General features: G+C 39.4%; 1 protein-coding gene across 1 annotated transcript in view; it reads right to left on the bottom strand.

Moving 5' to 3' along the window:
• IGSF11 (immunoglobulin superfamily member 11) overlaps positions 1–27,375 on the bottom strand; it is a 227,247-nt gene that overhangs the window by 11,392 nt on the left and 188,480 nt on the right. The window contains exons 2-4 of the mRNA XM_070749933.1: positions 16,442–16,605; positions 8,285–8,492; positions 2,455–2,610 (exon numbers count right to left, since the gene is read on the bottom strand). Of these exons, the coding sequence (XP_070606034.1) occupies positions 2,455–2,610; positions 8,285–8,492; positions 16,442–16,605 (528 nt within the window). The remainder of the gene's footprint in view (positions 1–2,454; positions 2,611–8,284; positions 8,493–16,441; positions 16,606–27,375) is intronic.

The following is a 27,375-nucleotide window of genomic DNA, read 5'->3' as shown; positions in this document are numbered from 1 at the left end:
TTGCTGATTAACCTGACAGAAACTGGGGATTTTTTTTCAATCTGGAATGTACTCAACAGTGTTCCAAAACAACAGACACACGGGTGTTAACATTCAAACACAGAGCCTCCAAATTCATCTCAAGGGAGGAAAAAGACTTTGTAAAGTTATTTTGGAACGGATGGAGGAAAGCAGAAGAAGCTCTGGGTACCTCAACTGAGGATTGGGATCAATAATCAAAATGTATGTATGTATGTATGTATGTATGTATGTATGTATGTATGTATGTATGTATGTATTCATTTATTTATTTTGTCCAATACAAATTGAAAGTTAAGGAGAATGAAAACGTGTAGTAGTAAATATCAGGGAAGGGATAGGAGAAGAGATATGAGAATAGAATACATCAATGAAGAGTAAAGGAAGGATATATGGATGGGAGAATAGATATATCAAATATAGGAGAGACAATTGGACAGGGGACGGAAGGCACACTAGTGCACTTATGCTCACCCCTTACTGACCTCTAAGGAATCTGGAGAAGTCAACCGTGGAAAGTCTAAGGGAAAAATGTTGGGGGTTGACACCACGGAGTCTGGTAATGAGTTCCATGCTTCAACAACTCGATTGCTAAAGTCATATTTTTTACAGTCAAGTTTGGAGCGGTTGATATAAAGTTTGAACCTGTTGCGTGCTCTTGTGTTATTGCGGTTGAAGCTGAAGTAGTTGTTGACAGGCAGGATGTTGCAGCATATGACCTTGTGGGCAATACTTAGATCATGTTTAAGGCGTCGTAGTTCTAAGCTTTCTAGACCCAGGATTGTAAGTCTATTTTCGTAGGGTATTCTGTTCCTGCAATCTATTTTCCTGAATTTTCAGATCACTTTTCTATTCAAAAGCTTCCTATTTACAATCTACAATTACTATTCTAAGTACAAAATTATTCACTTTTCATCAGCTGATGAAATATAACTGTATGTATCTAATAAGACTTTTGGAATAAAGTGACTGCTATCTGCATTTTTTACTGATACAATTTTTTAAAAAAACAATTATGCTGCAAATACTTAGATCAGGGTTGTCTTGTGTCATCACAGTGACATCATGTGATGCATTGGGACTTTTTCCTCCTTTCGCTAAACCGGGTGGAGGCGGGGCCAACATGTGACGCATCCAACCCGTAAGCCACGATTTCGACACCCCTAACGCAGATGTTTTGAACATTCATTTTAAAAAATACCAAGTACTGTATTCCTGAAACAATCAAATATAAACTTATTTGGAATAACAATACAATTGAATTACTACAGTAATCTTTTATGACTTCTGTGAATATGATTCTTTTTTATTAAAAAAACCCCTGAAACAAGCAGAATAACATGCATCTATTCTTCGATATTTTTGTTTTGAATCTTCCTCTTTAGAGTTTTATTTTAATTTTTAAGCATTTATTTCATGTGAGGCCAGAGAGCACTGCTGAATCTGTGAAATACTTTGTGATATCATATCACCAGTTGTTATGGGATATGTGATATTTCAGTCACCCTAGCTGTATGAACCTGATTGCCTGGTATCACTATTCCTCTAAAATATATAACAAAGGGAAAATAATTAAGGATGTGGCTATTATGTTTTATAGTATATTTTATAATAACAATATTTGACCCATAGGATTTCTGGCAAATTTGCCAAAATAGCTAGCCATCAAAGTACAGTGTTCCCTTGATTTTCGCGGGTTCGAACTTCGCGAAAAGTCTATACCATGGTTTTTCAAAAATATTAATTAAAAAATAATTTGCGGATTTTTTCCCTATACCACGTTTTTTTCCACCCGATGATGTCATATGTCATCACCAAACTTTCGTCTGCCTTTAATAAATATTTTTTAAAATAAACTTTAATAAATAAACATGGTGAGTAATAATCTGAATGGTTGCTAATGGAATAGAAAATTGCAATTTAGGGGTTTAAAGGGTTAAGGGAAGGCTTGTGATACTGTTCATAGCCAAAAATAGTGTATTTACTTCCGCATCTCTACTTCGCTGAAATTCAACTTTCGCGGGCGGTCTCGGAACGCATCCCCCACGAAAAGCGAGGGAACACTGTATTGTATGCTACTTAATTTCATACACAAAAATATTTAAACTAATTAGAATTCCACTAGAGGGCACCCAATGCTTTACAGGTCTGGTTGTTTTTAATCACTCAAAACAGATATTTCCCTTCTCTTGCTTGTTACTATTAATGAGTTTTTACATTCAGATTATCAGCATTAATTGATAATATCAGCGTTAATTGACAACATTAATTGCTTTCCTCTCTTCCATGACATGCTTGAATCAGGTGCTCTGCCAAAGTAACTAAAGCAGAAGTTTGGGGAAAAATGCAAAACTTAAGACCACATTACCACCAAAATAAATTAAGAAAAAAAACCCAAGCATCCAAAAGAAACGGAAAGAAAGATAGAATGATCACCTTGAATGGATGTTGGAGGCAGCTTGGGAGCATTATCCAGCCTTTCCCAGTTGTAAGTTGGCCGAGGGATGCCTTCTTCTGAATTACAACTCAGTGTGATGTCACTACCAATATTCAAAGAACCCTGAATTCTGCAGTCAGGGGCAGATGGAGGAACTGTTATAATAGAAGACAGCATGGATTATTTATGGTACGGTAATTTTTCTTAACATTCTTGTCATTTTTACAAACACAAACAGCTTTTTAAAAAGTGAGAGGATATATAAGTTGAAGACTAATAAGGAAGCAACAGTTATAACACTTTTATAACTACAAGTAATTTTCAAGTTATGACCACATATGGGACTGATATTTTAGTCGCAAGCCACAATGGTTGTAAGCCGAAGCACCATGTGATCTGACTCAATTTTATGGCCTTTTTAAAAACTTTCATTAAAGTGAACTACACAATTGTTTATCAAATTACATGGTCACAGGAAGCTGCAACCACTCGTAAATGTGAACCAGTTGCCAAGTGCCTGAAATGCAATCATGTAATTGTGGGGTTGGTTCAACAGTCGTAACTTTGAGAATATGGCTTAAGTCGCTTTTTTCAAGTCCATCATAACTTTCAACCTGTTAATCTTTGGCAACTGAGCTCAGTCATAATTGTAGACTTAAGTATGGCCATTTTTATTATTGTCCACAGAAGGAAGGACAATATCTGTAGTCCATCTCAATTATCACAGTAAAGATACTATTAAAATGCTTTACTTGAAAGCTAAATATAATTATCTTGATACGGTTAGGAGATTTATTTTTAATACCTATATAGAGAAAAATAGTATGACCATGGCTAAAGTAGGTACCAAATTCTTAAAAGTACCAAACATAAACATGGTCAAGCAAGTACTAAAAATAAACTATACAGAGTTTAAAGGTAGTTATAACACTAGCAAAAACTTTTGAAAATGTACCACAATAAATCAAAAATAGAAAAAGAATTCTTTGCCTGCTCTAAGTTGTTCTATCATATACTTCTGGCTCCTATTACCACCCCTATCTTCTACTATCTAAAGCTAACTTGAATCTCTCACAACCCACTTCTGTCCCACTTATACCAGAATCTACAAAATATATCTTTTAAGGGTAAAAGTTGAAAGAGTCTTCCATCTCTCCCCCCACTCCCTAGAAATCAGGCAACTAGGTTTCCTGAAGGTATTCAGCCCTTCCCTTACTTTTGTCAATTTTGTGTACAGAAATTTCTAAAATCCTATTTTCACTTTGTCATTATGGGGAACTAAGTATAGATTAAGAAAAAAATGAATTTCAACAATTGTAGAATCAGGCTACAGCATAACAAAATTGACAAAAGTGGTCTAAATACTTCCTGAATGCCCTGTATATTAAATATATACATGTTGGGTAAGGATCCTATATACATGTTGGTCAAGGACATTCTGATCCCCGAATGAATCCAAAGTATCCACATACACATATATTATACAACTAAGGATTAAGCGATACATAATACTAATATTTAATAGCTTACGTTTGAACTATTTCTTCCTTGCTGCAGTGTTAACAAAATTACTATTCTTTCATCTCTAAGGCAGTTGTGAATTTAAAAGGCATTTTAAGAAAAATGAATCTATTTTGATTTTTTTTTAAAAAGGAGAACAATATTGGCAACAAATTTAATTCACAAGATGCAGGTGGCCGATGGTTTTATCTCTGCTTTTTCCCCACTACAGAAAGTTATCAACTTACAACAATTGAGCCCAAAATTTATGCTGCTAAGCGAGATAATTCTTAACAGAGTTTTGTCCCATGTTGCGACCTTTCTTGCTTCAGTTGTTAAAGGTATCACTGCAGTTGCTATAGGTAGTAATCTGGCTTCACTTAATAAAATTCAAAGTGTTGGTTATAAAGCCCTTCATGGCACCGGACCAGATTATCTCAGGGACCGCCTTCTGCTGCACGAATCCCATCGACCAGTTAGGTCCCACAGAGTGGGTCTTCTCCGGGTCCCGTCAACTAAACAATGCCGCTTGGCGGGACCCAGGGGAAGAGCCTTCTCTGTGGCGGCCCCGGCCCTTGGGAACCAACTCCACCCAGAGATTAGAATTGCCCCCACCCTCCTTGCCTTTTGTAAGCTACTTAAAACCCAGGCATGGGGGAATTGAGATGCTCTTTCCCCCTAGGCCTTTACAATTTTATGCATGGTATGTTTGTATGTATGTTTGGTTTTTTATATGAATGGGTTTTTAATCATTTTTAGTATTGGATTATTACTGTACACTGTCTTATTATTGCTGTTAGCCGTCCCGAGTCTCCGAAGAGGGGCGGCATACAAATCCAATTAATAATAATAATAATAATAATAATAATAATAATAATAATAATAATAATAAAAATAAAAAAAAAGAAGTGAAATGACTTTGCTTGTCAGATCACAAAAGGTGACTCTGGGACACTGCAACTGCAAAAATAGGAATCAGTTGCCAAGCAAATGAATTTTGATCACATGATGATGGGGATGCCATTCTTTTCTGCTGTTATTCTCACAGTTTCCAATCTCTTTAATTTGTATTGCTCTAATTTGTGAGTGGGCTTTTGTAACAGACAGTGATGGGCTTAACTAGCTGGCTTTACTGTATTCCCTCTTCAACATGAATGGCGCATGAATCCCAGCACCCGGTCAGGTCCCACAGTCGGCCTTAGAAACAAAGAAACATAGAAGACTGACGGCAGAAAAAGACCTCATGGTCCATCTAGTCTGCCCTTATACTATTTCCTGTATTTTATCTTACAATGGATATATGTTTATCCCAGGCATGTTTAAATTCAGTTACTGTGGATTTACCAACCACGTCTGCTGGAAGTTTGTTCCAAGGATCTACTACTCTTTCAGTGAAATAATATTTTCTCACGTTGCTTTTGATCTTTCCCCCAACTAACTTCAGATTGTGTCCCCTTGTTCTCATGGTCCCGTCAACCAGACAATGTTGTTTGGCGGGGCCTAGGGGAAGAGCCTTCTCTGTGGGGGGACTGGCCCTCTGGAATCATCTCTCCTGGAGATTTGCACTGCCCCCCCTCCTCGCCTTCCGTAAAAGTTTAAAGACCTATTTATGCCGTCAGGCTTGGGGCCATTTAGCCACCTGACCAGTGAGTATTTTAATATGTTTTGTTGAGCGAATGATGATGAATGTTTATAAACTATATTAGAGTTTTTAAAGTCATTTTTAGCCATATTAATTTGATTTTTAGATGTATTTGCTATGTTGTTTTGATATGTTGTGAGACGCCCCGAGTCCTTGGAGAGGGGCGGTATACAAATCCAATAAATAAATAAATAAACAAACAAATATGTCACCAACCAGCAGGTTAAGCATCTGTCAAGCATAACAGCAGAAACTACGTGGGTCACCCAGCAAGTAATGCACCACATTTTTTTTCCTGCATAGATGCGCAGAAGGCAGTTGAGAGGAGAGCAATGGAAATGTTTTGGCCGATCGTTGGGATAGAAGAGTCATCGCTGCTAGTAAAGCCCTATCCTAACTCTAGGGATAAAAGGTAGGGGGTGTTCTGGTTTCTGGTAGAAGTTTAGTAATTACAAATAACTCTCATTAAATGCATCATTTCATGAATAAAGCAATTCCGTTTATTTCTCTGCTCTCTCGTACTTTAACACATTCCAGACATCAATCGGTCCGTTATCTCTCTTCTAGCCGCATTTCTTACATTACTTTTCCTGCTTCATTAAGACAAGATTTATTTCCTAACTACATAGCTATAAAAAACATCAGCACTGACTAAATACAATACAAAATACTTTGGCTTACATTAGCGTGGCGAAAAGCCCCTCCATATTTCTTTTCAGCAATGTTGAAACTCCACCCTTCTTCTCCACTAGCCCCCCGACGTGCCAAATATCTCACTACAATATTTAACCCATTCCTCTCCTTAATATCTTCTAGACTTTTGCTCTCTACGTTTCTGAATCCTTCTGAATTTAGGGTTAACCCAGCGAGCGTCTGATTCTCCCTCGCTAGATCCTGAACTCATAGCCCCATCCTGTGGCTGGCCTCCCACCTGTTCTACTACCTGTAACCCCGGGGCCCCCACTACTTCATAAACACTATCTGAATCTGAGTCCTCAATATCTTCATCATCCTTCAACTGATCAAGAGTATGTGCAACAGGGGGCAGAAATGAATAGATGAGACAGACAAATTTTCATCTCCATGCCAGACAGACTAGTTAGCTTGCGGTGAGAGAGAAACTTCTTTCTGGGGCAGCTCTCGGAGCTCCTAATAAAGGAATTACTGATTTAAGTACAGAGGTTTTGTTGTGTTTGTGGAGCTGGGTCAGAACAAGGTGGGTCTAAGTACAATATTCAGTTATCTCCAAATTGCTTTGTATGCCTCCTTTCCTATACTCTGTCATAATTGTAAGCAAGTATTTACATCCGATCCTTGTTTACTGACTACACTTTGCCAAATAACTTAGCTAAGTGAAATGGTCACTAAGTAAGCATTGAAGGGAGAGAAAGAGATATTTCAAAGGTCACTGTTGCTCTTCTCTCATTCCGACAAAAGTTTCTCTTACAATGTGTCATGTCTGATCCTCCCCCACCTCACACACACTTTTGCCCCCTCATGGGACATTGGTTAAAGAAGCTATCTCTTCCTGCGTTTTTCCTCAGGCAGCACTTTTCTAAAAAGTGCTAACTGTGTTAACAAGCTCAGCTCTCTGATCTTAATTAGTTTATTAAGACCCTCTGGCAGGCTTTAGGCACCTGAGATTTGCTGGTTATTGCACATATTGGGCAGAAAATGAATTTTTATTAACTTATTAATCTCACATTTGTGAATGGTCCCTAACCAAAGTAGTTACTGTTATACATACTCTTGATCAGTTGGAGGATGATGACGATATTGAGGACTCGGATTCAGATAGTGTTTATGAAGTAGTGGGGGGCCCGGGATTACAGGTAGTAGAACAGGTGGGAGGCCAGCCACAGGATAGGGCTATGAGTTCAGGATCTAGTGAGGGAGAATCAGACGCTCGCTGGGTTAACCCTAAATTCAGAAGGGTCCAGAGACGTAGAGAGCAGAGGTCTGGAAGAAGATATTAAGGAGAGGAATGGGTTAAATATTGTAGTGACGTATTTGGCACGTCAAGGGCTCAGTGGAGAAGAAGGGTAGAGTTTCTACGTTACCGAAAAGAATAATGGATGTGTTTTTACTACGCTAAAGTAAGCCAAAGTATTTTGTATTGTATTCAGTCAGTGCTGCTGTTTTTTCAAAGTTATTTGGGTAGGAAAATAAATCTTGTGTAAGTGAAGCAGGAAAAGGAATGTGAGAAATGCAGCTAAGGGAGAGATAACAGACCAAGTGCTGTATGGAATGTGATTGAAGTACAGGAGAGCAGAGAAATAAACGGAGTTGCTTTATTCATGAAATGATGCATTTAATGAGAGTTATTTGTAATTACTAAATTTCTACCAGAAACCAGAACAGTTACTGAATGAGGAGTGGCTGTAACGAACAAAAAATATACAGGGTTGAGTTGCTAATAGCAGTTTTGGAGAGAGACCAATTTTAATTATGACTTCTAACCTCTTCCCATTGTTTTACTGTTGTATCATTTCAGATATGAATGAAACTTGGAAGAATCATAAAGTTAAAGTCAATTATAGTTATTCAGCACTCTTGTGCAAAACTGATGGACCGCTGACATAGCAGCAGTTTCTGTTCTAGAATCTTACAATTAAAATTAAAAGGAAAGTTGTACATCATTTCACCTCCATATTTTAAATCTATCATCCATTTTAGAGAGATCATACCCAAGACGTTGAGCCCAATGACTCCAATATTCCGTCCTCCTCGGTCTGGTTGATTATTCACCAAACACTGGTAAGTCCCCGTATCTGAGAGCTTGGTATTGTTGATGAAGATGGAGGCACTGGTGGTTGGCATTGTTTTTGCAAACCCCACTCGCCCATGAAACTGGACGGCACCATCAAAAATCTGACCACCCTGGTAAAGAATAACCTGAAAAAGACAAGTAACCAAATCATGCAAACTAAAGGTTAGAGTAAGAAAGTATTTGCTTATTATGCTCTGATTACAATATCCCACCGTTCGCCCAGGTTCGCCTGGTGCACCAGTTGTGACCCTATTTGGACCGGGAGTCACTGCTCACAGTCACTCACGCCCTCATCACCTCGAGGCTTGACTACTGTAATGCTATCTACATGGGGCTACCTTTGAAAAGTGTTCGGAAACTTCAGATCGTGCAGAATGCAGCTGTGAGAGCAATCATGGGCTTCCCCAAGTGTGCCCATGTCACACCAACACTCCGCAGTCTGCATTGGTTGCCGATCAGTTTCCGGTCACAATTCAAAGTGTTGGTTATGACCTATAAAGCCCTTCATGGCACTGGACCAGATTACCTCAGGGACCGCCTTCTGCTGCACTAATCCCAGTGACCAGTTAGGTCCCACAGAGTGGGTCTTCTCCGGGTCCCGTCAACCAAACAATATCGCTTGGTGGGACCCAGGGGAAGAGCCTTCTCTGTGGCGGCCCCGACCCTCTGGAACCAATTCCCCCCAGAGATTAGAATTGCCCCCACCCTCCTAGCCTTTCTAATGCTGTGACCCCTTAATACAGTTCCTCATGCTGTGGTGACTCCCAAACATAAATCTAGTGGCCAATTCTCCCAACAGAGCTTTAAGCTGATTGGCAGGAAGTTCAGAGGTTCACCTCCACTGTAAACGCCTGATTGGTTGGATTGTAAAAATATGTTCCAATGTGCCAGAATAGAAGCTTTAGTTCCTAACACCATGTGAAATTTATTTGTGAAACGGTCATTCGACCCCGAAAGGAGTCCCGACCCCCCCCCCCCCCCAGGTTGAGAAAATAGCATAAACCTGAGTTTTTGGATTATTGTTTTGCACATCATTTCTTCTATTTCTGGTATGGAGAAGTTTTCATGCTTTTTTCCCTTTTTACTTCATTTATGGTCAAAGATCTTTTTTTTAAAGAAAAATGCATATAGAAAAGTAGAATAAAATAATCAAAGAGTGTACACACTATTATATAGATATAAATGAGGAAATATAAATGTAAAATCGGTGTTTGTGTATACAGCATAAAAAGATATAGTAGCAGTCACAAGAAATAAATAAAATCAAACTTTTTGTAATAAAAGTACATATAATACGTAAAAAGAACTTTTTAGTTTTATATATTAAAATAGAAACATGCAATATCAAACATTATAAAACTCTCAATTCAATAAAATATTATAAGTTAATTAAATAGGCAAATTAAACTCTTGGCAAATTGATCAAGATGAAAAATCCAAAGGGACCACTAGATGGCAGTGGTTGGTTTCAATTTTAAAAACATATAATATGTAAAAAGAACTTTTTAGTTTTATATATTAAAATAGAAACATGCTATGTAAAAAATTATAAAACTCTCAATTCAACAAAATATGATAAGTTAATTAAATAGGCAAATTAAACTCTTGGCAAATTGATCAAGATGAAAAATCCAAAGGGACCACTAGATGGCAGTGGTTGGTTTCAATTTAAAAAAAGAGTTTTTGTAAAAGTTTAAAATAGGATTCGAAATCACAAAATAACTTAAAGAAATATTATTTACTATTGCACAGAGATAAGCACAAATGCACCAAATTACTGAGGTTGTTTGAAGAACTAAGGCAAAACTTAACACAGAAAAATTAGCCTCAAAGTTTTCGTGCCCATTCCTTCCTAAACTTATTTATTTATTTCTAAAGAAATAGAATTCACTTGAAATCAGATGTTCCTTCCGATTGAAATCCACGGATTTCAATTTTTCTCCTTGAATTCCAAACTTAAATTTGTGGTGCTAAGTAAGCAATCAGTGTTTAGAAGGCAAAAAACAACATTTTTTTCTCCTGAAGATATTGATTAATCATATAGAAACATAGAAGGCTGATGGCAGAAAAAGACCTCATGATCCATCTAGTCTGCCCTTATACTATTTCCTGTATTTTATCTTACAATGGATATATGTTTATCCCAGGCATGTTTAAATTCAGTTACTGTGGATTTACCAACCACGTCTGCTGGAAGTTTGTTCCAAGGATCTACTACTCTTTCAGTAAAATAATATTTTCTCATGTTGCTTTTGATCTTTCCCCCAACTAACTTCAGATTGTGTCCCCTTGTTCTTGTGTTCACTTTCCTATTAAAAACACTTCCCTCCTGGACCTTATTTAACCCTTTAACATATTTAAATGTTTCGATCATGTCCCCCCTTTTCCTTCTGTCCTCCAGACTATACAGATTGAGTTCATTAAGTCTTTCCTGATACGTTTATTGCTTAAGACCTTCCACCATTCTTGTAGCCCGTCTTTGGATATGAGCCAATTTGATAGCAGGTGACAGTCTACATAAATGAAAAATCCAGGGCCACAGTTTAACGATCTGCTGCTGTGGGAAATACAGGCTAACATTCTCCAAAGTTATATATGAAGAAAGTTGTATAACAGCATTAGACGTTTTGTCAATTTTCAGTTTGATGACCGCATTTGCATGAATCTAGAAACCATTATCTAACTGAAGAAAACCGTCAATAAAATTTAAGGTACTATGTTCACACATAGTATGTCACGCATGAGTAGAAAACTAATAGCAATAACGTTTGCGGAAATTGATTCTGAAAAAAAATTCTTATGTTTATCTGTAATAGCGGAGTGTATTTGGGGGGGGGAAGGAAGGAATAATTCATTAAAAAAATGTTTTTGCTATTAAAGTGCTCTAGAGCTCTTTGCTGTCTTTAACTGAAACTTTATAGCAGAGGTCTTCAAACCTAGCAACCTGTGGACTTTAACTGGCAGAATTCTCCATCCAGCTGGCTGGAGAATTCTGGGAGTTGAAGTCTACAGGTCTTAATTTTGTCAGGTTCGAAGACCTCTGCTTTATAGGCATGGTGCTAATTTTTAAAAGAATGTTATCCTCTGTCTGTAACAATAATAATAATAATAATAATAATAATAATAATAATAATAATAATAATTTATTAGATTTGTATGCCGCCCCTCTCCGAAAACTCGGGGCAGCTCACAATGATAAAAACAATGTAATACTGGCACAAATCTAATATTAAAAAACCCTAAAAACCCTATCATAATTAAAAACCAAACAGCACATACATACCAAACATAAATTATAATAAGCCTGGGGGAAAGGTGTCTCAAATCCCCCATGCCTGGCGGTATAGGTGGGTCTTAAGTAGTTTACGGAAGACAAGGAGGGTGGGAGCAGTTCTAATCTCCGGGGGGAGTTGATTCCAGAGGGCCGGGGCTGCCACAGAGAAGGCTCTTCCCCTGGGGCCCGCCAGACGACATTGTTTAGTCGATGGGACATGGAGAAGGCCAACTCTGTGGGACCTTATCGGCCGCTGGGATTCGTGCGGTAGCAGGCGGTTCCGGAGGTACTCTGGTCCAGGTAAAGGTTACAGCAGGCCTGTAATTTTTTCAGCAGGACTCGGGTTCCTACATTAATCCTTTCTGTGACTTCACCGCCTACCTAATGATGTCACATGCAGCCCTTTACCTGCTTGAAGGAGCAAGTTGTGACTCCTGACCCTGGGAAAATTGCCTTCCCCTGCTGTAAAGGCTGCTCCAGCGTGGCTTCAATGGAAACAAGCAAGAAACAGGATTTTATTTGGAATTCCTTCAGTTTCCTACCAGTAGCATGCATCCTAGGACCTGCCTGAAGTTACAGACAGGAGAAAATTATCTGATACACCTCTTCTCATCAGGTGGAACCAGCATTCAGGAGGGGTTGTCCTCGTCCACTCAAAAAATCTGTTACTTTTTGCCAGATCCACCCTCCTAGGACTCAGATTTGATGAATCCAAAGAAGCAGACTCGATGTGGCTACCAACGGGACACAGTCAACAATAAAAAGGCTCCCCCTCCTGAGCACCATCAATACAGCAGAGACCACCATGCAAAAAGTCAGTCCAAGGAAAAAAGGAATGATGCCAGTCTAACAAATGAGAAGTACAGTAGTACCTCTAGATACGAGCTGCTCCACATGCGAGTATTCCAAGATACGAGCCACGAGGGGAGAGACATTTTTTTTGGAGACCCGAGCTCAAATTCGGGATATGAGCTGAGCGTCCACTAGGTGGCGCAAGAATCCTTGCTTCTGGTTATCTCGGAGGGGAAAAACAAAGTCTAAAGCCATTTGTTCCAGATACGAGTTGTTCGACATACAAGCTCCCTTCTGGAATGAATTAAACTCGTATCTAGAGGTACTACTGTATCTAGGAACGGATCCCTCAAGGGTGGGGCTGAATGCTGGGTCCACCTGATGAGAAGAGGTGTATCAGGTAAGACCAACGCCCCTTCTCCATCGTGGGTGGAGCCAGCATTAAAGATGGGACATACCAAAGCCAAGGTCCACCAGGTGGGAAAAGGCCAAGTCCAATTCAGTGGTACTCCTATGCAACAACCTCTGGCTGAAGGGTAGAGTATGAGTTGATTTTGCAGTGGCGGATAAACAGAGGAGATGCCCAGGTCGCCCCCCAACAAACCTCCACCAAGAATGCCTGGGTCGCCCAAACCGCCAATGCTGCTGCACTAGTGTAAAGTGAGCCGTAATCCCCACTGGCTATATCATCGCAGACAATTCGTACACCTTGAGTATAACCGTGAGAATAAAAATTTGGAACAAGATATGTCTATCAAATATAAGTTGAGTGAGGATGAGCGACACTCAGGGAATGGCAAGAGAGGAAGGGAGAAGAAGTAAATTAGATTATCTCAGGGACCGCCTTCTGCTGCACGTATCCCAGCGACCAGTTAGGTCCCACAGAGTGGGCCTTCTCCGGGTCCCGTCAACTAAACAATGTCGTTTGGCGGGGCCCAGGGGAAGAGCCTTCTCTGTGGTGGCCCCGGCCCTCTGGAACGAACTCCCCCCGGAGATTAGAATTGCCCACACCCTCCTCGCTTTTTGTAAGCTCCTTAAAACCCACCTCTGCCATCAGGCATGGGGGAACTGAGATATTCTTTCCCCCTAGGCCTCTACAATTTATGCATGGTATGTTTGTTTGTTTTTATGTATGTTTGGTTTTACAATAAGGGTTTTTTAGTTGTTTAAGTATTGGATTTAGATGCTGTTTTTTATTACTGTTATTAGCCGCCCCGAGTCTACGGAGAGGGGCGGCATACAAATCCAATGAATGAATGAATGAATGAATGAATGAATGAATGAAAGAATGAATGAATAAATAAATAAATAAATGGGGGAGAGAGAAGAGGAGTGGAAAGAACCAGAAGATAGAGCTAGTAGAGAGATGATGAGTGGAGGGAAGGAGAAGGAAGAGAGAAGGAGTAAGAAAGCAGGAAAAGGAGATGAAGGTTGAGAGAGGGGAGTGTACGGATAGACTGAAGAATAGGAGTTGAAAATAGGTCCAAAATAAGATAATGGTTTACGAAAAGCTGAAAATGTATATGTATGTCATTGATATATTTTAAGGCATATTGTGGATTGTTATAAAAATGGAGTTTGTGGAGAAAAATAAAAACAAAAACTTTTTTGGGGGAAAAAGAACCGAACATTGGGGGGGGGGGGCAGCTGAAGGTCAGCTGCAAAAATGTCCATGCACCTTGGATGACTGAGGCCTTGGGCAAGAAACTCATGAAGTCCAAAACAATCTGTAGTTGAAGCCAAAGAGAGCAGGAACAAGCATTCAGGAAGGGAGATCTAAGTAGCCACGTCTGTCCAGTCTGAGGACTGAGTCGAAGCTGGATCCCAGGAAGGTGGATCTTGCAAAAGCTAACAGACTCAGTCCTAGAAACATAGAAGACTGAGGGCAGAAAAAGACCTCATGATCTATCTAGTCTGCGCTTAAACTATTTTTTGTATTTTATCTTAGAATGAATATATGTTTATCCCAGGCATGTTTAAATTCAGTTACTGTGGATTTACCAACCATGTCTGCTGGAAGTTTGTTCCAAGGATCTACTACTCTTTCAGTAAAATAATATTTTCTCATGTTGCTTTTGATCTTTCCCCCAACTAACTTCAAGATTGTGTCCCCTTGTTCTTGTGTTCACTTTCCTATTAAAAACACTTCCCTCCTGAACCTTATTTAACCCTTTGACATATTTAAATGTTTCGATCATGTCCCCCCTTTTTCTTCTGTCCTCCAGACTATACAGATTGAGTTCATTAAGTCTTTCCTGATACGTTTTATGCTTAAGACCTTCCACTATTCTTATTTGGACTCGTTCAATTTTGTCAATATCTTTTTGTAGGTGAGGTCTCCAGAACTGAACACAGTATTCCAAATGTGGTCTCACCAGCGCTCTATAAAGCGGGATCATAATCTCCCTCTTCCTGTTTGTTATACCTCTAGCTATGCAGTCAAGCATCCTACTTGCTTTTCCTACCACCTGACCACACTGCTCACCCATTTTGAGACTGTCAGAAATCACTACCCCTAAATCCTTCTCTTTCTGAGTGGACAAGTACAACCCATCCTAAATGCTGAATCCACCCATGATGGGAAACTGGTTAGGTTTTTGTGTATGTGTGTGTGTATTTATCCACATCAGTGTATAATTCCACATCAGCTGTGAAATAAAATGAAAGGTGAATGAATCAGTAAACAGTAAACAGATTCACAACTGACATTGGAACATAATCTTTCGGCTGTGGCGAGGAGGGCATTTGCCCAGGTTCATCTGGTGCACCAATTGCGGCCCTATTTGGACAGGGAGTCATTGCTCACAGTCACTCATGCCCTCATCACCTCGAGGTTTGATTACTGCAACGCTCTCTACATGCGGCTACCTTTGAAAAGTGTTCGGAAACTTCAGATCGTGCAGAACAAAGCAGCGAGAACCATCGTGGGGCTTCCAAGATTCGCCCACGTTTCTTCAACACTCCGTGGAATGCATTGGCTGCTGATCAGTTTCCGGTCACAATTCAAAGAGTTGGTCATGACCTTTAAAGCCCTACATGGCAATGGACCAGATTACCTCCGGAACTGCCTGCTACCGCACGAATCCCAGCAACCGATAAGGTCCCACAGAGTTGGCCTTCTCTGGGTCCCGTCGACTAAACAATGTCGTTTGGCGGGTCCCAGGGGAAGAGCCTTCTCTGTGGCGGCCCCGGCCCTCTGGAACCAACTCCCCCCGGAGATTAGAACTGCCCCCACCCTCCCTGTCTTTCGTAAACTACTCAAGACTCATTTATACCGCCAGGCATGGGGGAGTTGAGATAGCTCTTCCCCCTAGGCCATTACAAGTTATGCATGGTATGTTTGTGTGTATGTTTGGTTTTATAATAGGGGTTTTTAGTTGTTTTTTATTATTGGATTGTACATGTTGTGTTTATTATTGTTGTTAGCCGCCCCAAGTCTACGGAAATCCAATAAATTATTATTAATTAATTATTAAAAGTTTCAACAGTAAAAAAGTAATGAAAAAACTACTTATTTTTCTAGCTTGTAATATTTTTGCTACTTGTATTATGATGATCTAGTTACCATGTCAGAGCAGTAATAAATTACTCCACATTCTTTTCCCCATAAAGAGCTCTACTATGTACCACATGGCTGAAATCATAAGACTGATGATCAGGCGCTGAACTCCAAATACGGATTTCTGCAATGTACTTTATTCCATGAAACTGGAGAAATCATGGTGCTTGTAGATCTGCCTTAACACTCGTATTTTTTCGTTTACAAAATATCCTGAAAGAGTCTGGCAAAAAAATAAAGCTATTACCCCAAGATTCAGATAAAAGCTTAAGGAAATGCAAGACTGAGAATTCCTCTTATCCATCTGATATACTATAGAAATGATTTGCGTAACCTTTTCCGCAGTTGAAAAATTCCAGTTTGATTAGGAGAAATGTGGCAGAAATAATCCTAAATAAGAGAGAAAAGTAAAAGGGATCTCATCTTGTTTTTCCAATAGGACTTGGTACCTGTTCAGGTTGGTTGGCATTGGAAAGAGGCGTGACCATCCAGATGACATTAAGGTTAGTGAGTGCAGCACTAGTGGTGAAAGTACAGGGCAGGATCGCTGTTTGACCCCGAGCAACTTCAACACTCCTGGTATTCATGAAGACCTCCAAGGGACTCACTAGACCTAAAAAAAAAGGAGAGCAAGATAATATATTCTATCTTCATTTTGCAATGATATACTAATATAGTAACAAATGGGATAATCGACTTTGTATTTTCCTGGCACACACACAAAAGTGTTCTTCTCTTGCGCTTACAACCACCAAGATGCTTCCTTGCTTAACTTTCCAAGACTTTCTGCTGCCACAAGGAATCCAAAAAAACAGTAGTAACATTTTTACCCCGGTACACAGTATGCAGATGGAAAGTGTAAGAAAAAACAAATGACTTTGCTATATGTGTATACTTAAAGGCCACCCAACAAATTGGAGGAAATTTTATTTATTTATTCATTTGTCCAATACACAATACATATGGAAGAGAATAGACATGAAGTAATATATATAAAGATAATATGTAAAAATAGAGGAGAAGATATATGAAAGGAAGAAAATATACAGTGTTCCCTCGCTTTTCGTGGGGGATGCGTTCCGAGACAGCCCGCGAAAGTCGAATTTCCGCGAAGTAGAGATGCGGAAGTAAATACACTATTTTTGTCTATGAACAGTATCACAAGCCATTCCTTAACACTTTAAACCCCTAAATTGCAATTTTCCATTCCCTTAGCAACCATTCAGATTATTACTCACCATGTTTATTTATTAAAGTTTATTTTATTTTTTATTTTTTAAATACATTTTTTAATTAATTTTTAACAAATTTATATTACACACAACATAAAACAGTGCATAGTGAAATGTGCCCACCACCCAGACACACACACATTCCCCACCACCAAATCGGGGGTGTTTCTTGTATAGTCCACTTGACCCAAGAGCAATATATCTATTTACATATTATAGAGTGATTCCAATTTATTTCTTATAGCTTGGTCTTGGTTTCTGCTCGTCATATATCGTCTTACCTTGTCCTATTTATTAAAGTTTATTAAAAAAAATATTTATTAAAGGCAGATGGAAGTTTGGCGATGACATATGACGTCATCGGGTGGGAAAAACCGTGGTATAGAGAAAAAACCCGCAAAGTATTTTTTAATTAATATTTTTGAAAAACCATGGTATAGATATTCTGCGAAGTTCGAACCCGCGAAAATCGAGGGAACACTGTATATGATATATGAGATAAAGGAAAGACAATTGGACAGGGGACAAAAGGCACACTAGTGCACTTATGTACAGCCCTCTTAGAAACCTGGAGAGGTCAATCGTGGATAGTCTAAGGGAGAAATGTTGGGGGTTAGGGGTTGACACTATTGAGTCCGGTAATGAGTTCCACACTTCGACAACTCGATTGTTAAAGTCATATTTTTTACAGTCAAGTTTGGAGCGGTTAATATTAAGTTTGAATCTGTTGCGTGCTCTTGTGTTGTTGCGGTTGAAGCTGAAGTAGTCATTGACTGGTAGGACGTTGCAGCATATGATCTAGTGGGCAATACTTAAATTGTGTTTTAGGCGCCGTAGTTCTAAGCTTTCTAGACCCAGGATTGTTAGTCTATTTTCGTAGGGTATTCTGTTTCGAGTGGAGAAGGGCTCTTCTGGTGAAATATCTTTGGACGTTTTCAAGGGTGTTGATGTCCGAGATGTGGTATGGGTTACAGACAGATGAGCTGTATTCAACGATGGGTCTGGCAAAAGTTTTGTAGGCTCTTGTGAGTAGTGTGAGACTGCCGGAGCAGAAGCTACGTAGGATCAGGTTAACAACTCTAGAAGCCTTTTGGGCGATATTGTTGCAGTGGGCTTTAGCACTTAGGTCATTTGATATTAGTATTCCAAGGTCTTTTACTGAGTGTGGGTTGGCTGTGAGAATTTGTTTATTCAGTTTATATATGAGGTTTGGATTCTTTTTGCCGATGTGGAGGGTAGAGCATTTGTTGGTTGATATTTGAAGTTGCCAGGTGTTAGACCAAGCTGATCAGTTAGGTGCAGTGTTGGATTCTAAATGATTTTGCCCCTAGTTCGCGCAAATGCACAGAAGCGTCCCAGGTGGGTGGGTGAAGCCTCCCAACCCCAGTGCTACTGGTTCTAAGAACCGGTCAGAACTGGGAGCAACCCACCGCTGGTTAGGTGAGAAGCGGAGGAAACACAGCACTGTAGTATTGGGGGACTTTACTACCATGACATCAACTAGGAAGCAAACTCTTACATGCTTACCAAACAGCTTTATTATACAAAAGTTAGAGGAGGGAACTAGAAGGACAGCTACCCGTACTAACAATCCGTAGGGAGTTTGGCGGCCTATAAATCTTAATAATAAATTAACGAATAACATGAATGAAATGGCTAGGGGGTTAAAACTATAGGAAATTTGGGGGAGAGCAACCGTGTCATCATTGAATTCACTATAATGCAACCACTAGCAACTGAACTGACTAGTATTTTAGATTTTAACAGAATTGACTTCGACAAGCAAAGAGAGAGAGTAGGAAGGATTCCCTTGATAGAAATCTTATAAGGAAAAACAGTTCAAGATGCTTGGAAAACCCTGAGAAAATGAGACTGAACAGCGAGGGAGACTGAACAGGTATAAAGATCAAAGCAGGCAAGGAATTAGTAAGAGAATCCCTTACAAAATACAAATCCCCTGAGCCAGATGGTTTACATCCCAGGGTTCTGAAGGAGTGGGCAAACAGAATCTCAGAGTCTCCGAATGTAACCTTTCAAAGCTCCAGTCCCACATGGGAACTACTAGAAGACTTGCCTGCAACCCAACATGAGAGACACAGACTTCAGAGGATAATCAGAACTGCAGAAAAAAAAACAATTACAGTGATCCCTCGAGTTTCGCGATCTCGATCTTCGTGAAACGCTATATCGCGATTTTTCCACCCGATGACGTCACTCTCTTCCTTCCTTTCTCATCTTTCTTTCTCTCTCTCTTTCTCTATCTTGCTTCTTCCTCTGTCACACTCTCCTCCTCCCTCTCTCATCTCTTTCTTTCCTTCTCTCTCTTTCTCTATCTCTCCCCCTCTTGCTGGCGGGCGGCGGGCGGGCGAGCGGTGGCATCAGCGAGGAGCCGGGGTTTCCCCTTTGCGTGGGCGGCTGGGAAACCCTGATCTTCGTCTGCTTGCTGCTGCTGCGCCGAGCAGATCAGCTGCTAGGCGGCCGAAGGAACCTTCCCTGGGTCTTCCCCCTCTTGCTGGCGGGCGGGCGAGCGGCGGGCATCAGCGAGGAGCCGGGGTTTCCCCTTTGCGTGGGCAGCCGGGAAGACCCAGGGAAGGTTCCTTCGGCCGCCCAGCAGCTGATCTGCTCGGTAGCACAGCAGCAGCGAGGAGCCGAATCGGGGTTTCCCCTTTGCGTGGGCAGCGGGGAACGCAAACTCCACCATCTACGCATGCGCGGCCATAGAAAAAAAGGGCGCGCATGCGCAGATGGTGTTTTTACTTCCGCACCGCTACATCGCGAAAAATCAATTATCGCGAGGGGTCTTGGAACGGAACCCTCGCGATAATAGAGGGATCACTGTACTGCCAATCTGCCTTCCATTGAGGACTTGTATACTGCACAAGTCAAAAAGAGGGCTGGGAAAATATTTACAGACCCCTCGCATCCTGGACATAAATTGTTTCAACTCCTACCCTCAAAACCACACTACAGAGCACTGCACACCAAGACAACTAGACACAAGAACAGGAGTTTTTTCTCCAAATGCCATCACTCTGCTAAACAAATAATTCCAAACTATTCCAATGGTATATACGGTAAGTCCAATTAATAAAATAAATAAATGAACAAATTCCCTCACTGTCAAACTATTCACTAAGGCTGCATTCCTATTACTATTAGTCTTCTCATCGTTCCTATCACCCATCTCCTCCCACTTATGACTGTAACTTGTTGCTTGTATCCTTATGATTTATATTAATACTGATAAGTTTCCTGATTGCTTATTTGTACTCCTATGACAATCCTAGGGTTGTAAACAACTCTGTAACAGCATAAAGATTAAAAAAAATAAAGTTGGAATAAAGTAGAGAATTGGATAAGCGAAATAACAAAGGAGAAGATTAAAAAATCTCCTGAATTTTTTCTATTGGGTATCTCAAATATAAAGTATAAAAAATAAATTTACTATTTAATAATACATATATTGGTGGCGGTACGAATAGTATTTGCACAGAAATGGAAAGAAAAGACGATACCAAAAAACATGGAGGTATTCAAAAAAATTATAGAATGTGCAGAATTAGACATGATGACTAAATGTTTGAACAATCAAACCGAAACAGAATATTACAAAATATGGGATAAAGTATATGATTGGTGGAATGTTAAAAATAGTAATAAAAACTGAATATACAAGAATAAATGACTAACTGGAAAATTATAAGATAGAATTGAATAGTTTATATGATAACTAACTTAGAAGTGTTTATTTTATTTTATTTTTGTATTACTAATAATTTGTTTATTGCTTTTTACATATATATCTATATAAAGAAATTTAGTTAATAATTTTAATTTTAAAAACATAGAATTAAATTTAATGGTAATGTAATTTGTAATTGTGGTATTTCTGCTTAGATCTGGTAATAGTTAGAGTTTTTGATATTTTGTATTAGTTAGACTTCTATGACAAGCGGAGCAATGGTAGCTCCTTAAATGTTCAATGCGGTATGTCTTTGTTTGTCCTTTTTGAAAATAATAAAAAATATTAAAAAAAATAAATAAAGTTGGTAACATCATATTCCACAACTTAGCATTAAGTTTACAAAAACTGCAGCTATAGAATCCTAAAGACACCCAGAACAAACATGGTTTCTGAAACAGACCAATATGAATACTTATTCCATTAATAACTAATCAAACATCCAATAAATTCTTTGCAATGATACGGCTTTTAAGTTGCAGCTTTGGGTGTGAAAGTATAGTTTCGCATTTTTAAAATGAATCCCTGCCTAAACAAAACTAGCATTTAATGGCAGATCTTCAGTTCAGAGAATAGAGAATTAGTCTGTTACACAAAAAGTTTATTTATTGACTTCTCAAGGAAAGCATATGAATCTAATCACTTGTTTAATAAAGGAAAAGCCATATACCCCTGAATATTAAGAGCAAGTCTTTTTATGTGCTTTTAATATTAGATTTGTTTTCGCTAGAATATTGTTTTTATTGTTGTTGTGAGCCGCCCCGAGTCTTCGGAGAGGGGCGGCATACAAATCTAATATATTATTATTATTATTATTATTATTATTATTATTATTATTATTATTATTATTATTAAGTCTGAGTAGCTCTGGAATGTCTGGGAGGTTGGTGGGTTTAGATGAAATCCCCATTGCAGTTACTTTCTTTCTCCTTTGGCCTTGCTCACAATGTATAGCTTGCTTTATTGGAAAAAGAATCTAAATCCTGCTATACTTTATTTACACTTAGGTCTGTAGCTCAGATGTGATTGGGATATATGCAATTGCATTTGCAGAAATTGATTTTTGCACGATTTTGCAAACCTGATGACCTTAATTAATTCTAAAGGCCTCCTCCCTCATATGCCAAAAGAGCCTTAACTAAGGAAAACTTTGTATAATCACCAGTTTGCTCTTTCTCTCCCACTCTTACAGACACAGTGGGAGTACAACTCCAAGTGTTGGTTTTCGCATGATAACAGAAAGTAGTTTGGAAGGATGACCTTACCACAGTTTGCACAAGACTCTCATTTCTCCCCCTTTTTTCCCTTGGGGAAAAGGAATCCTCAATCTGAGTATTGCATTGGCAGTTCTGTGTTAGCAAAAACTTCAGAAGAGAAGGATTTAGGGGTAGTGATTTCTGACAGTCTCAAAATGGGTGAGCAGTGTGGTCGGGCAGTAGGAAAAGCAAGTAGGATGCTTGGCTGCATAGCTAGAGGTATAACAAGCAGGAAGAGGGAGATTGTGATCCCCTTATATAGAGCGCTGGTGAGACCACATTCAGTTCTGGAGACCTCACCTACAAAAAGCTATTGACAAAATTGAACGGGTCCAAAGACGGGCTACAAGAATGATGGAAGGTCTTAAGCATAAAACGTATCAGGAAAGACTTAATGAACTCAATCTGTATAGTCTGGAGGACAGAAGGAAAAGGGGGGACATGATCGAAACATTTAAATATGTTAAAGGGTTAAATAAGGTTCAGGAGGGAAGTGTTTTTAATAGGAAAGTGAACACAAGAACAAGGGGACACAATCTGAAGTTAGTTGGGGGAAAGATCAAAAGCAACGTGAGAAAATATTATTTCACTGAAAGAGTAGTAGATCCTTGGAACAAACTTCCAGCAGACGTGGTTGGTAAATCCACAGTAACTGAATTTAAACATGCCTGGGATAAACATATATCCATTGTAAGATAAAATAGTATAAGGGCAGACTAGATGGACCATGAGGTCTTTTTCTGCCGTCAGTCTTCTATGTTTCTATGTTTCTAAAACCTTTCCCTCCTGGATTTTGATGCAGCCAAATTAGCTGAACCAAGCCTGTGCTCCAGCTGCAAAAGAAGAACCCCACATATATGATTGGGGTTCCCTCAGGAGAAAACACTCATTGGAAAATGAGATGAGAACTGGGGCTGATCAAAGGCACTAAGGACAGAGCCAACTTGGAAAACGCCAAACCTGTTTAGAGAGGGTGAGTGGAGGTGAAATGAGACAGCTGTTTCAGAAGACAAGTGGCTGAGAACTGTGAAGAGATCAAAGAGACAAAAACAGCTGTGAACACCAACAGGCACACTTGCTTATACAGCAACACCGTGCTGGTAATAAATCTACCCTAGCCAAGGATGTCAAAATCCAGGCAGAGGTTCAGGTGTCTCAGAGTGTGATGTGACTGAAATGGGGTGATATACAGGGTCATAGTTCCCTCTAAGCTGAGCAGTGAGCAATCGCTCACTTAAAAATCATCATCAACTCAGAGTTTTCCAAACCTGCCCAGAAGCCGAGAGGAAAATAGTGAGAGGGAAGGAGAGAGAGAGAAGAGAGGAAGAGAGGAAGAGAGAGAAACAGATAGAAAAAAGAGAGGAAGGAAGAGAGAAAGAAAAAGAATGGGAGTAAGGAAGAGAGAAAGAAAATCAAAATCTAGTTTGAAACTAGCTCAACTATTTAAATGACATTTTGATATTGATAGAGTTGCCCTATTATGAGCTCACTGTTATAGACACACAGTACAGTATTTTATTTTGAAATTCTCTGAGGCAAAACAGGGTGGGTTTTTTATTTATTTGTTTGTTTGTTTATTTATTTATTTATTTAATATTTCTGTGCCGCCCAGTACCGAAGGGACTGCCGCTCAGACACTATACTTTTCCACCCACTCCCCCCAAAAATTAGAGGGAACACTGTACAGGGTGCGTCCAAAAGTAATGCAATTTTTTTTAAAAAAAGTAATTTATTGAACAGATTTGCACAAACACTTAAAATTCTTCAAAGTACTGTCCTTGGGCCTCTATACATTTTTCCAGCGACTCTGCCATGACCGGTACGCGCCCTGGAAGGCGTCTTCGGGGACCCCTCGCAAGGTCTTCGGCGTGGCTGATTGGATCTCTTCTGTGGACGAAAAACGGGTTCCTTTCACAGCTGGGAACAAAAAGAAGTTTGCTGGGGCGACTCAGGACTATAGGGGGGGTGGGCCAGCATTGGCACCTGGTGTTTCGCCAGGAACTCGCGGACTTGTAGCGCATTGTGGCAAGGCACGTTTTTCGTCCATAGAAGAGATCCAATCAGCCGTGACAAAGACCTTGCAAGAGGTCCCTGAAGACGCCTTCCAAGGCATGTAGCGGTCATGGCAGAGTCCCTGAAAAAAATGTGTAGAGGCCCAAGGACAGTACTTTGAAGAATTTTAAGTGTTTGTGTAAATCTGTTCAATAAATTACTTTAAAAAATAATTGCATTACTTTTGGAACACACCCTGTACATAAAAAGCAGATAGGACTCATTTGTATCATCACCATCAATAATCATCTTCATCTTTTTTGGCCATACCCTTCATAACTCTGAGAGGCAATTTATACTGAATCCCAAAGACTCATAAATGCCAGCCAGCAACCAAAGGGATCTAATCTGGCTAAATGTTGGCTATAATTCAGTTTTAGGAGAAAAGAAAACTATCTCCAGCATTTCGTAGTTGGAAGAGTGACGGAGGATGGAGTGAGATAAGGCCTGATAATTGTTTGCACAGTTTGTGCAAGTCAATCCTGGCTGTAAAGGAAAATGGGGGGCTGGACAAGAAATTTATTGAAAAGCTACAGGCATGGTAAGAATCTCATGAAATGAGAGAGAGAGAGAATGAGAGACAAAAAGAGAAAGAGAGACAGGCAGATAGAGGGAGGGGGGAGGGAGGCAGGGAGAGATCGATCCAAAAAGAAGTGATTACCTTCCATTTTTGGGGGAAAGGAATTACTTTTGTATAATAAAACCTCATTGGCAACAGAAGCACAAAAAAGTCGCTTGTTGTCTGTAAGATTTCCCCAAAAGAAAATCCAATTGAAAACACTTATTGTCTCAATAAAGTTCATTTGCTATATCTTCCCTATTCTTTCTATCACATACAGTAACATATTGAAACACACTTCCAGTCCCACTTCTCATGTATTCACATTTATCATCCATCCATCCATCCATCCATCCATCCATCCATCCATCCATTTATTGTATTTGTATGCCATCCCTCTCCATAGACTTGGGGCGGCTAACAACAGTAATAAAAACAGCATATAAACAATCCAATATTAAAACAGTTAAAAAACCTTATTATAAAACCAAACATACATACAGACATACCATGCATAAAATTGTAAAGGCCTAGGGGGAAAGAGTATCTCAGTTCCCCCATGCCTGGCGGCAGAGGTGGGTTTTAAGAAGCATACGATATATATTTATGTATATATATTTATGTCCAGACACAATTCCCTCACCATCCTTGCATTTGGTATTGAAATTAAACAAACCAGCATTTCCATGTTCTGTCCAATGAAAGTAGTTTAAGGGAGCATGTTTAGAACACAACCAGCAAGCTTTGTGCGACCATTCTATTAGGTATGAATGGCATTTATGACTTATGGAAAGCCACACAGATGACTTCCAGGGGCCAAAAAACATGGTTATGTGTAGATTAAAATATTAGTAATAATATGAGCATGGTGCCCTGACTTGGAAAATGGAAGAACGGAATGCACCACATTTTTTTTCTCAGCCTACAGTATAATGGCACGAATGCGAAACTTTAGATATACAATGTTCCCTTGATTTTCGCGGGTTCGAACTTCGCGAATAGCCTATACCACGGTTTTTCAAAAAATATTAATTAAAAAATACTTTGCGGGTTTTTTTCTATACTACGTTTTTTCCTGCCCGATGATGTCATACGTCATCACCAAACTAATAATTTTTGCAAAGAAATAACAAAAAAAATAATTATTGTTAATAAATAATTATGTTTATAAATATCAGGATCACTAAGTGTCTTATTCAATGGTGAGTACCAGTAATAATGGTGAATAAATGGTTGTTAAGGGAATGGGAAATGGTAATTTAGGGGTTTAAAGTGTTAAGGGATGGCTTGTGATACTGTCCATAGCCAAAAATGGTGTATTTACTTCCGCATCTCTACTTCGCGGAAATTCGACTTTCGCGGGCGGTCTTGGAACGCATCCCCCGCGAAAATCGAGGGAACACTGTACATTATTTGAATTGTCAGGAGTGTGTGTATAAATTTTGTGTTTCTTCAGACAGATAGCGTAGCTGCAGCTGTATTTCGAAAGGTGTCTGTAAGTGATGTGTTGTCATTGAATTTCTCACTGCAGAGAAAGAAACTGTTGGGAACATTCACAAACATTTGTGTACAGTTTTTGGAGAATCTGTAGTCGACAGAAGTACGGTTAGTCGCTGGGCACAGAGGGTGGGGCCATTAGAAGATGGTTCAGCAGAGTTCCAAGGCTTTGTGACCAGAACAAGGAGTGGTACCGACAGGGCATACACGCCGTTGTGTCTCGCTGGAGGAAGGCCACAGAACGGGACGAAGATTACGTGGAAAAATAGTGAGTTTAAAAAAAACTTCATTCTTTCTTGTGTGTAAGTTTCATTGTGTTCAATAAATAATTGTTGAAGAAAAAAAATATGGTGCATTACTTTCTGGGTGACCCTCGTATTTGTAATAAAAATAACACAAAAACAGAATAAGACTATGGATTGATGATGTTGTTTTTCCACAAAAGCATCAAATCTTGTATTATCTTGGGCACCACTTCTTTGTGCAATTCGGTCTTGGAAACAGACCAGCTTGCTGTATGCACACTCAGAATTCTACTCACTTATATTAGCAACGGGGGAGCAATTTTGTAATGAGCCAAGACGGCTAGTTTCTAACAACCTAACCAAAGTGGAATAGTTTTTGTGCAACCCTCCAGAGTTTGTTTCTTTAAAATATTCTGGCCTTGATGTATTGAAATTAAATGCTTTCATTTAAATTCTTCTTTGCATAGATTCATAGAACTTATACTATTTTATAGCCATTTCTTATATACAGCTTTAGCATTATATGCACGTTTTAGCTGGATTTCTCTGGCTTTATTAAGTATGGAATTCTTGTTACAATGCCAATTTGCTGCCTGCTAGTGATTAAATGCCAATATGGTTCCTGTCTTGAACAAAGACTAGAAACTCAAATATGTCTAGTGCTACTTCATTATCATCTCCTTCCTTTCACAGTAGAACACAGGTTTAGCTTCTCACAATAACAATCAGAGCCTTGACAATTCTACTGTATCAAATTTGCTATGCTGTTTTTCGAAGACTACGGCCTGTCATTATTGTTG

The sequence above is a fragment of the Erythrolamprus reginae genome, chromosome 4, assembly GCF_031021105.1.
Source record: "Erythrolamprus reginae isolate rEryReg1 chromosome 4, rEryReg1.hap1, whole genome shotgun sequence".
Taxonomy (NCBI): Eukaryota; Metazoa; Chordata; class Lepidosauria; order Squamata; family Dipsadidae; genus Erythrolamprus; species Erythrolamprus reginae.
Note: the sequence above shows the minus strand (reverse complement) of the source record. Positions and strands in the feature narration are given on the sequence as shown.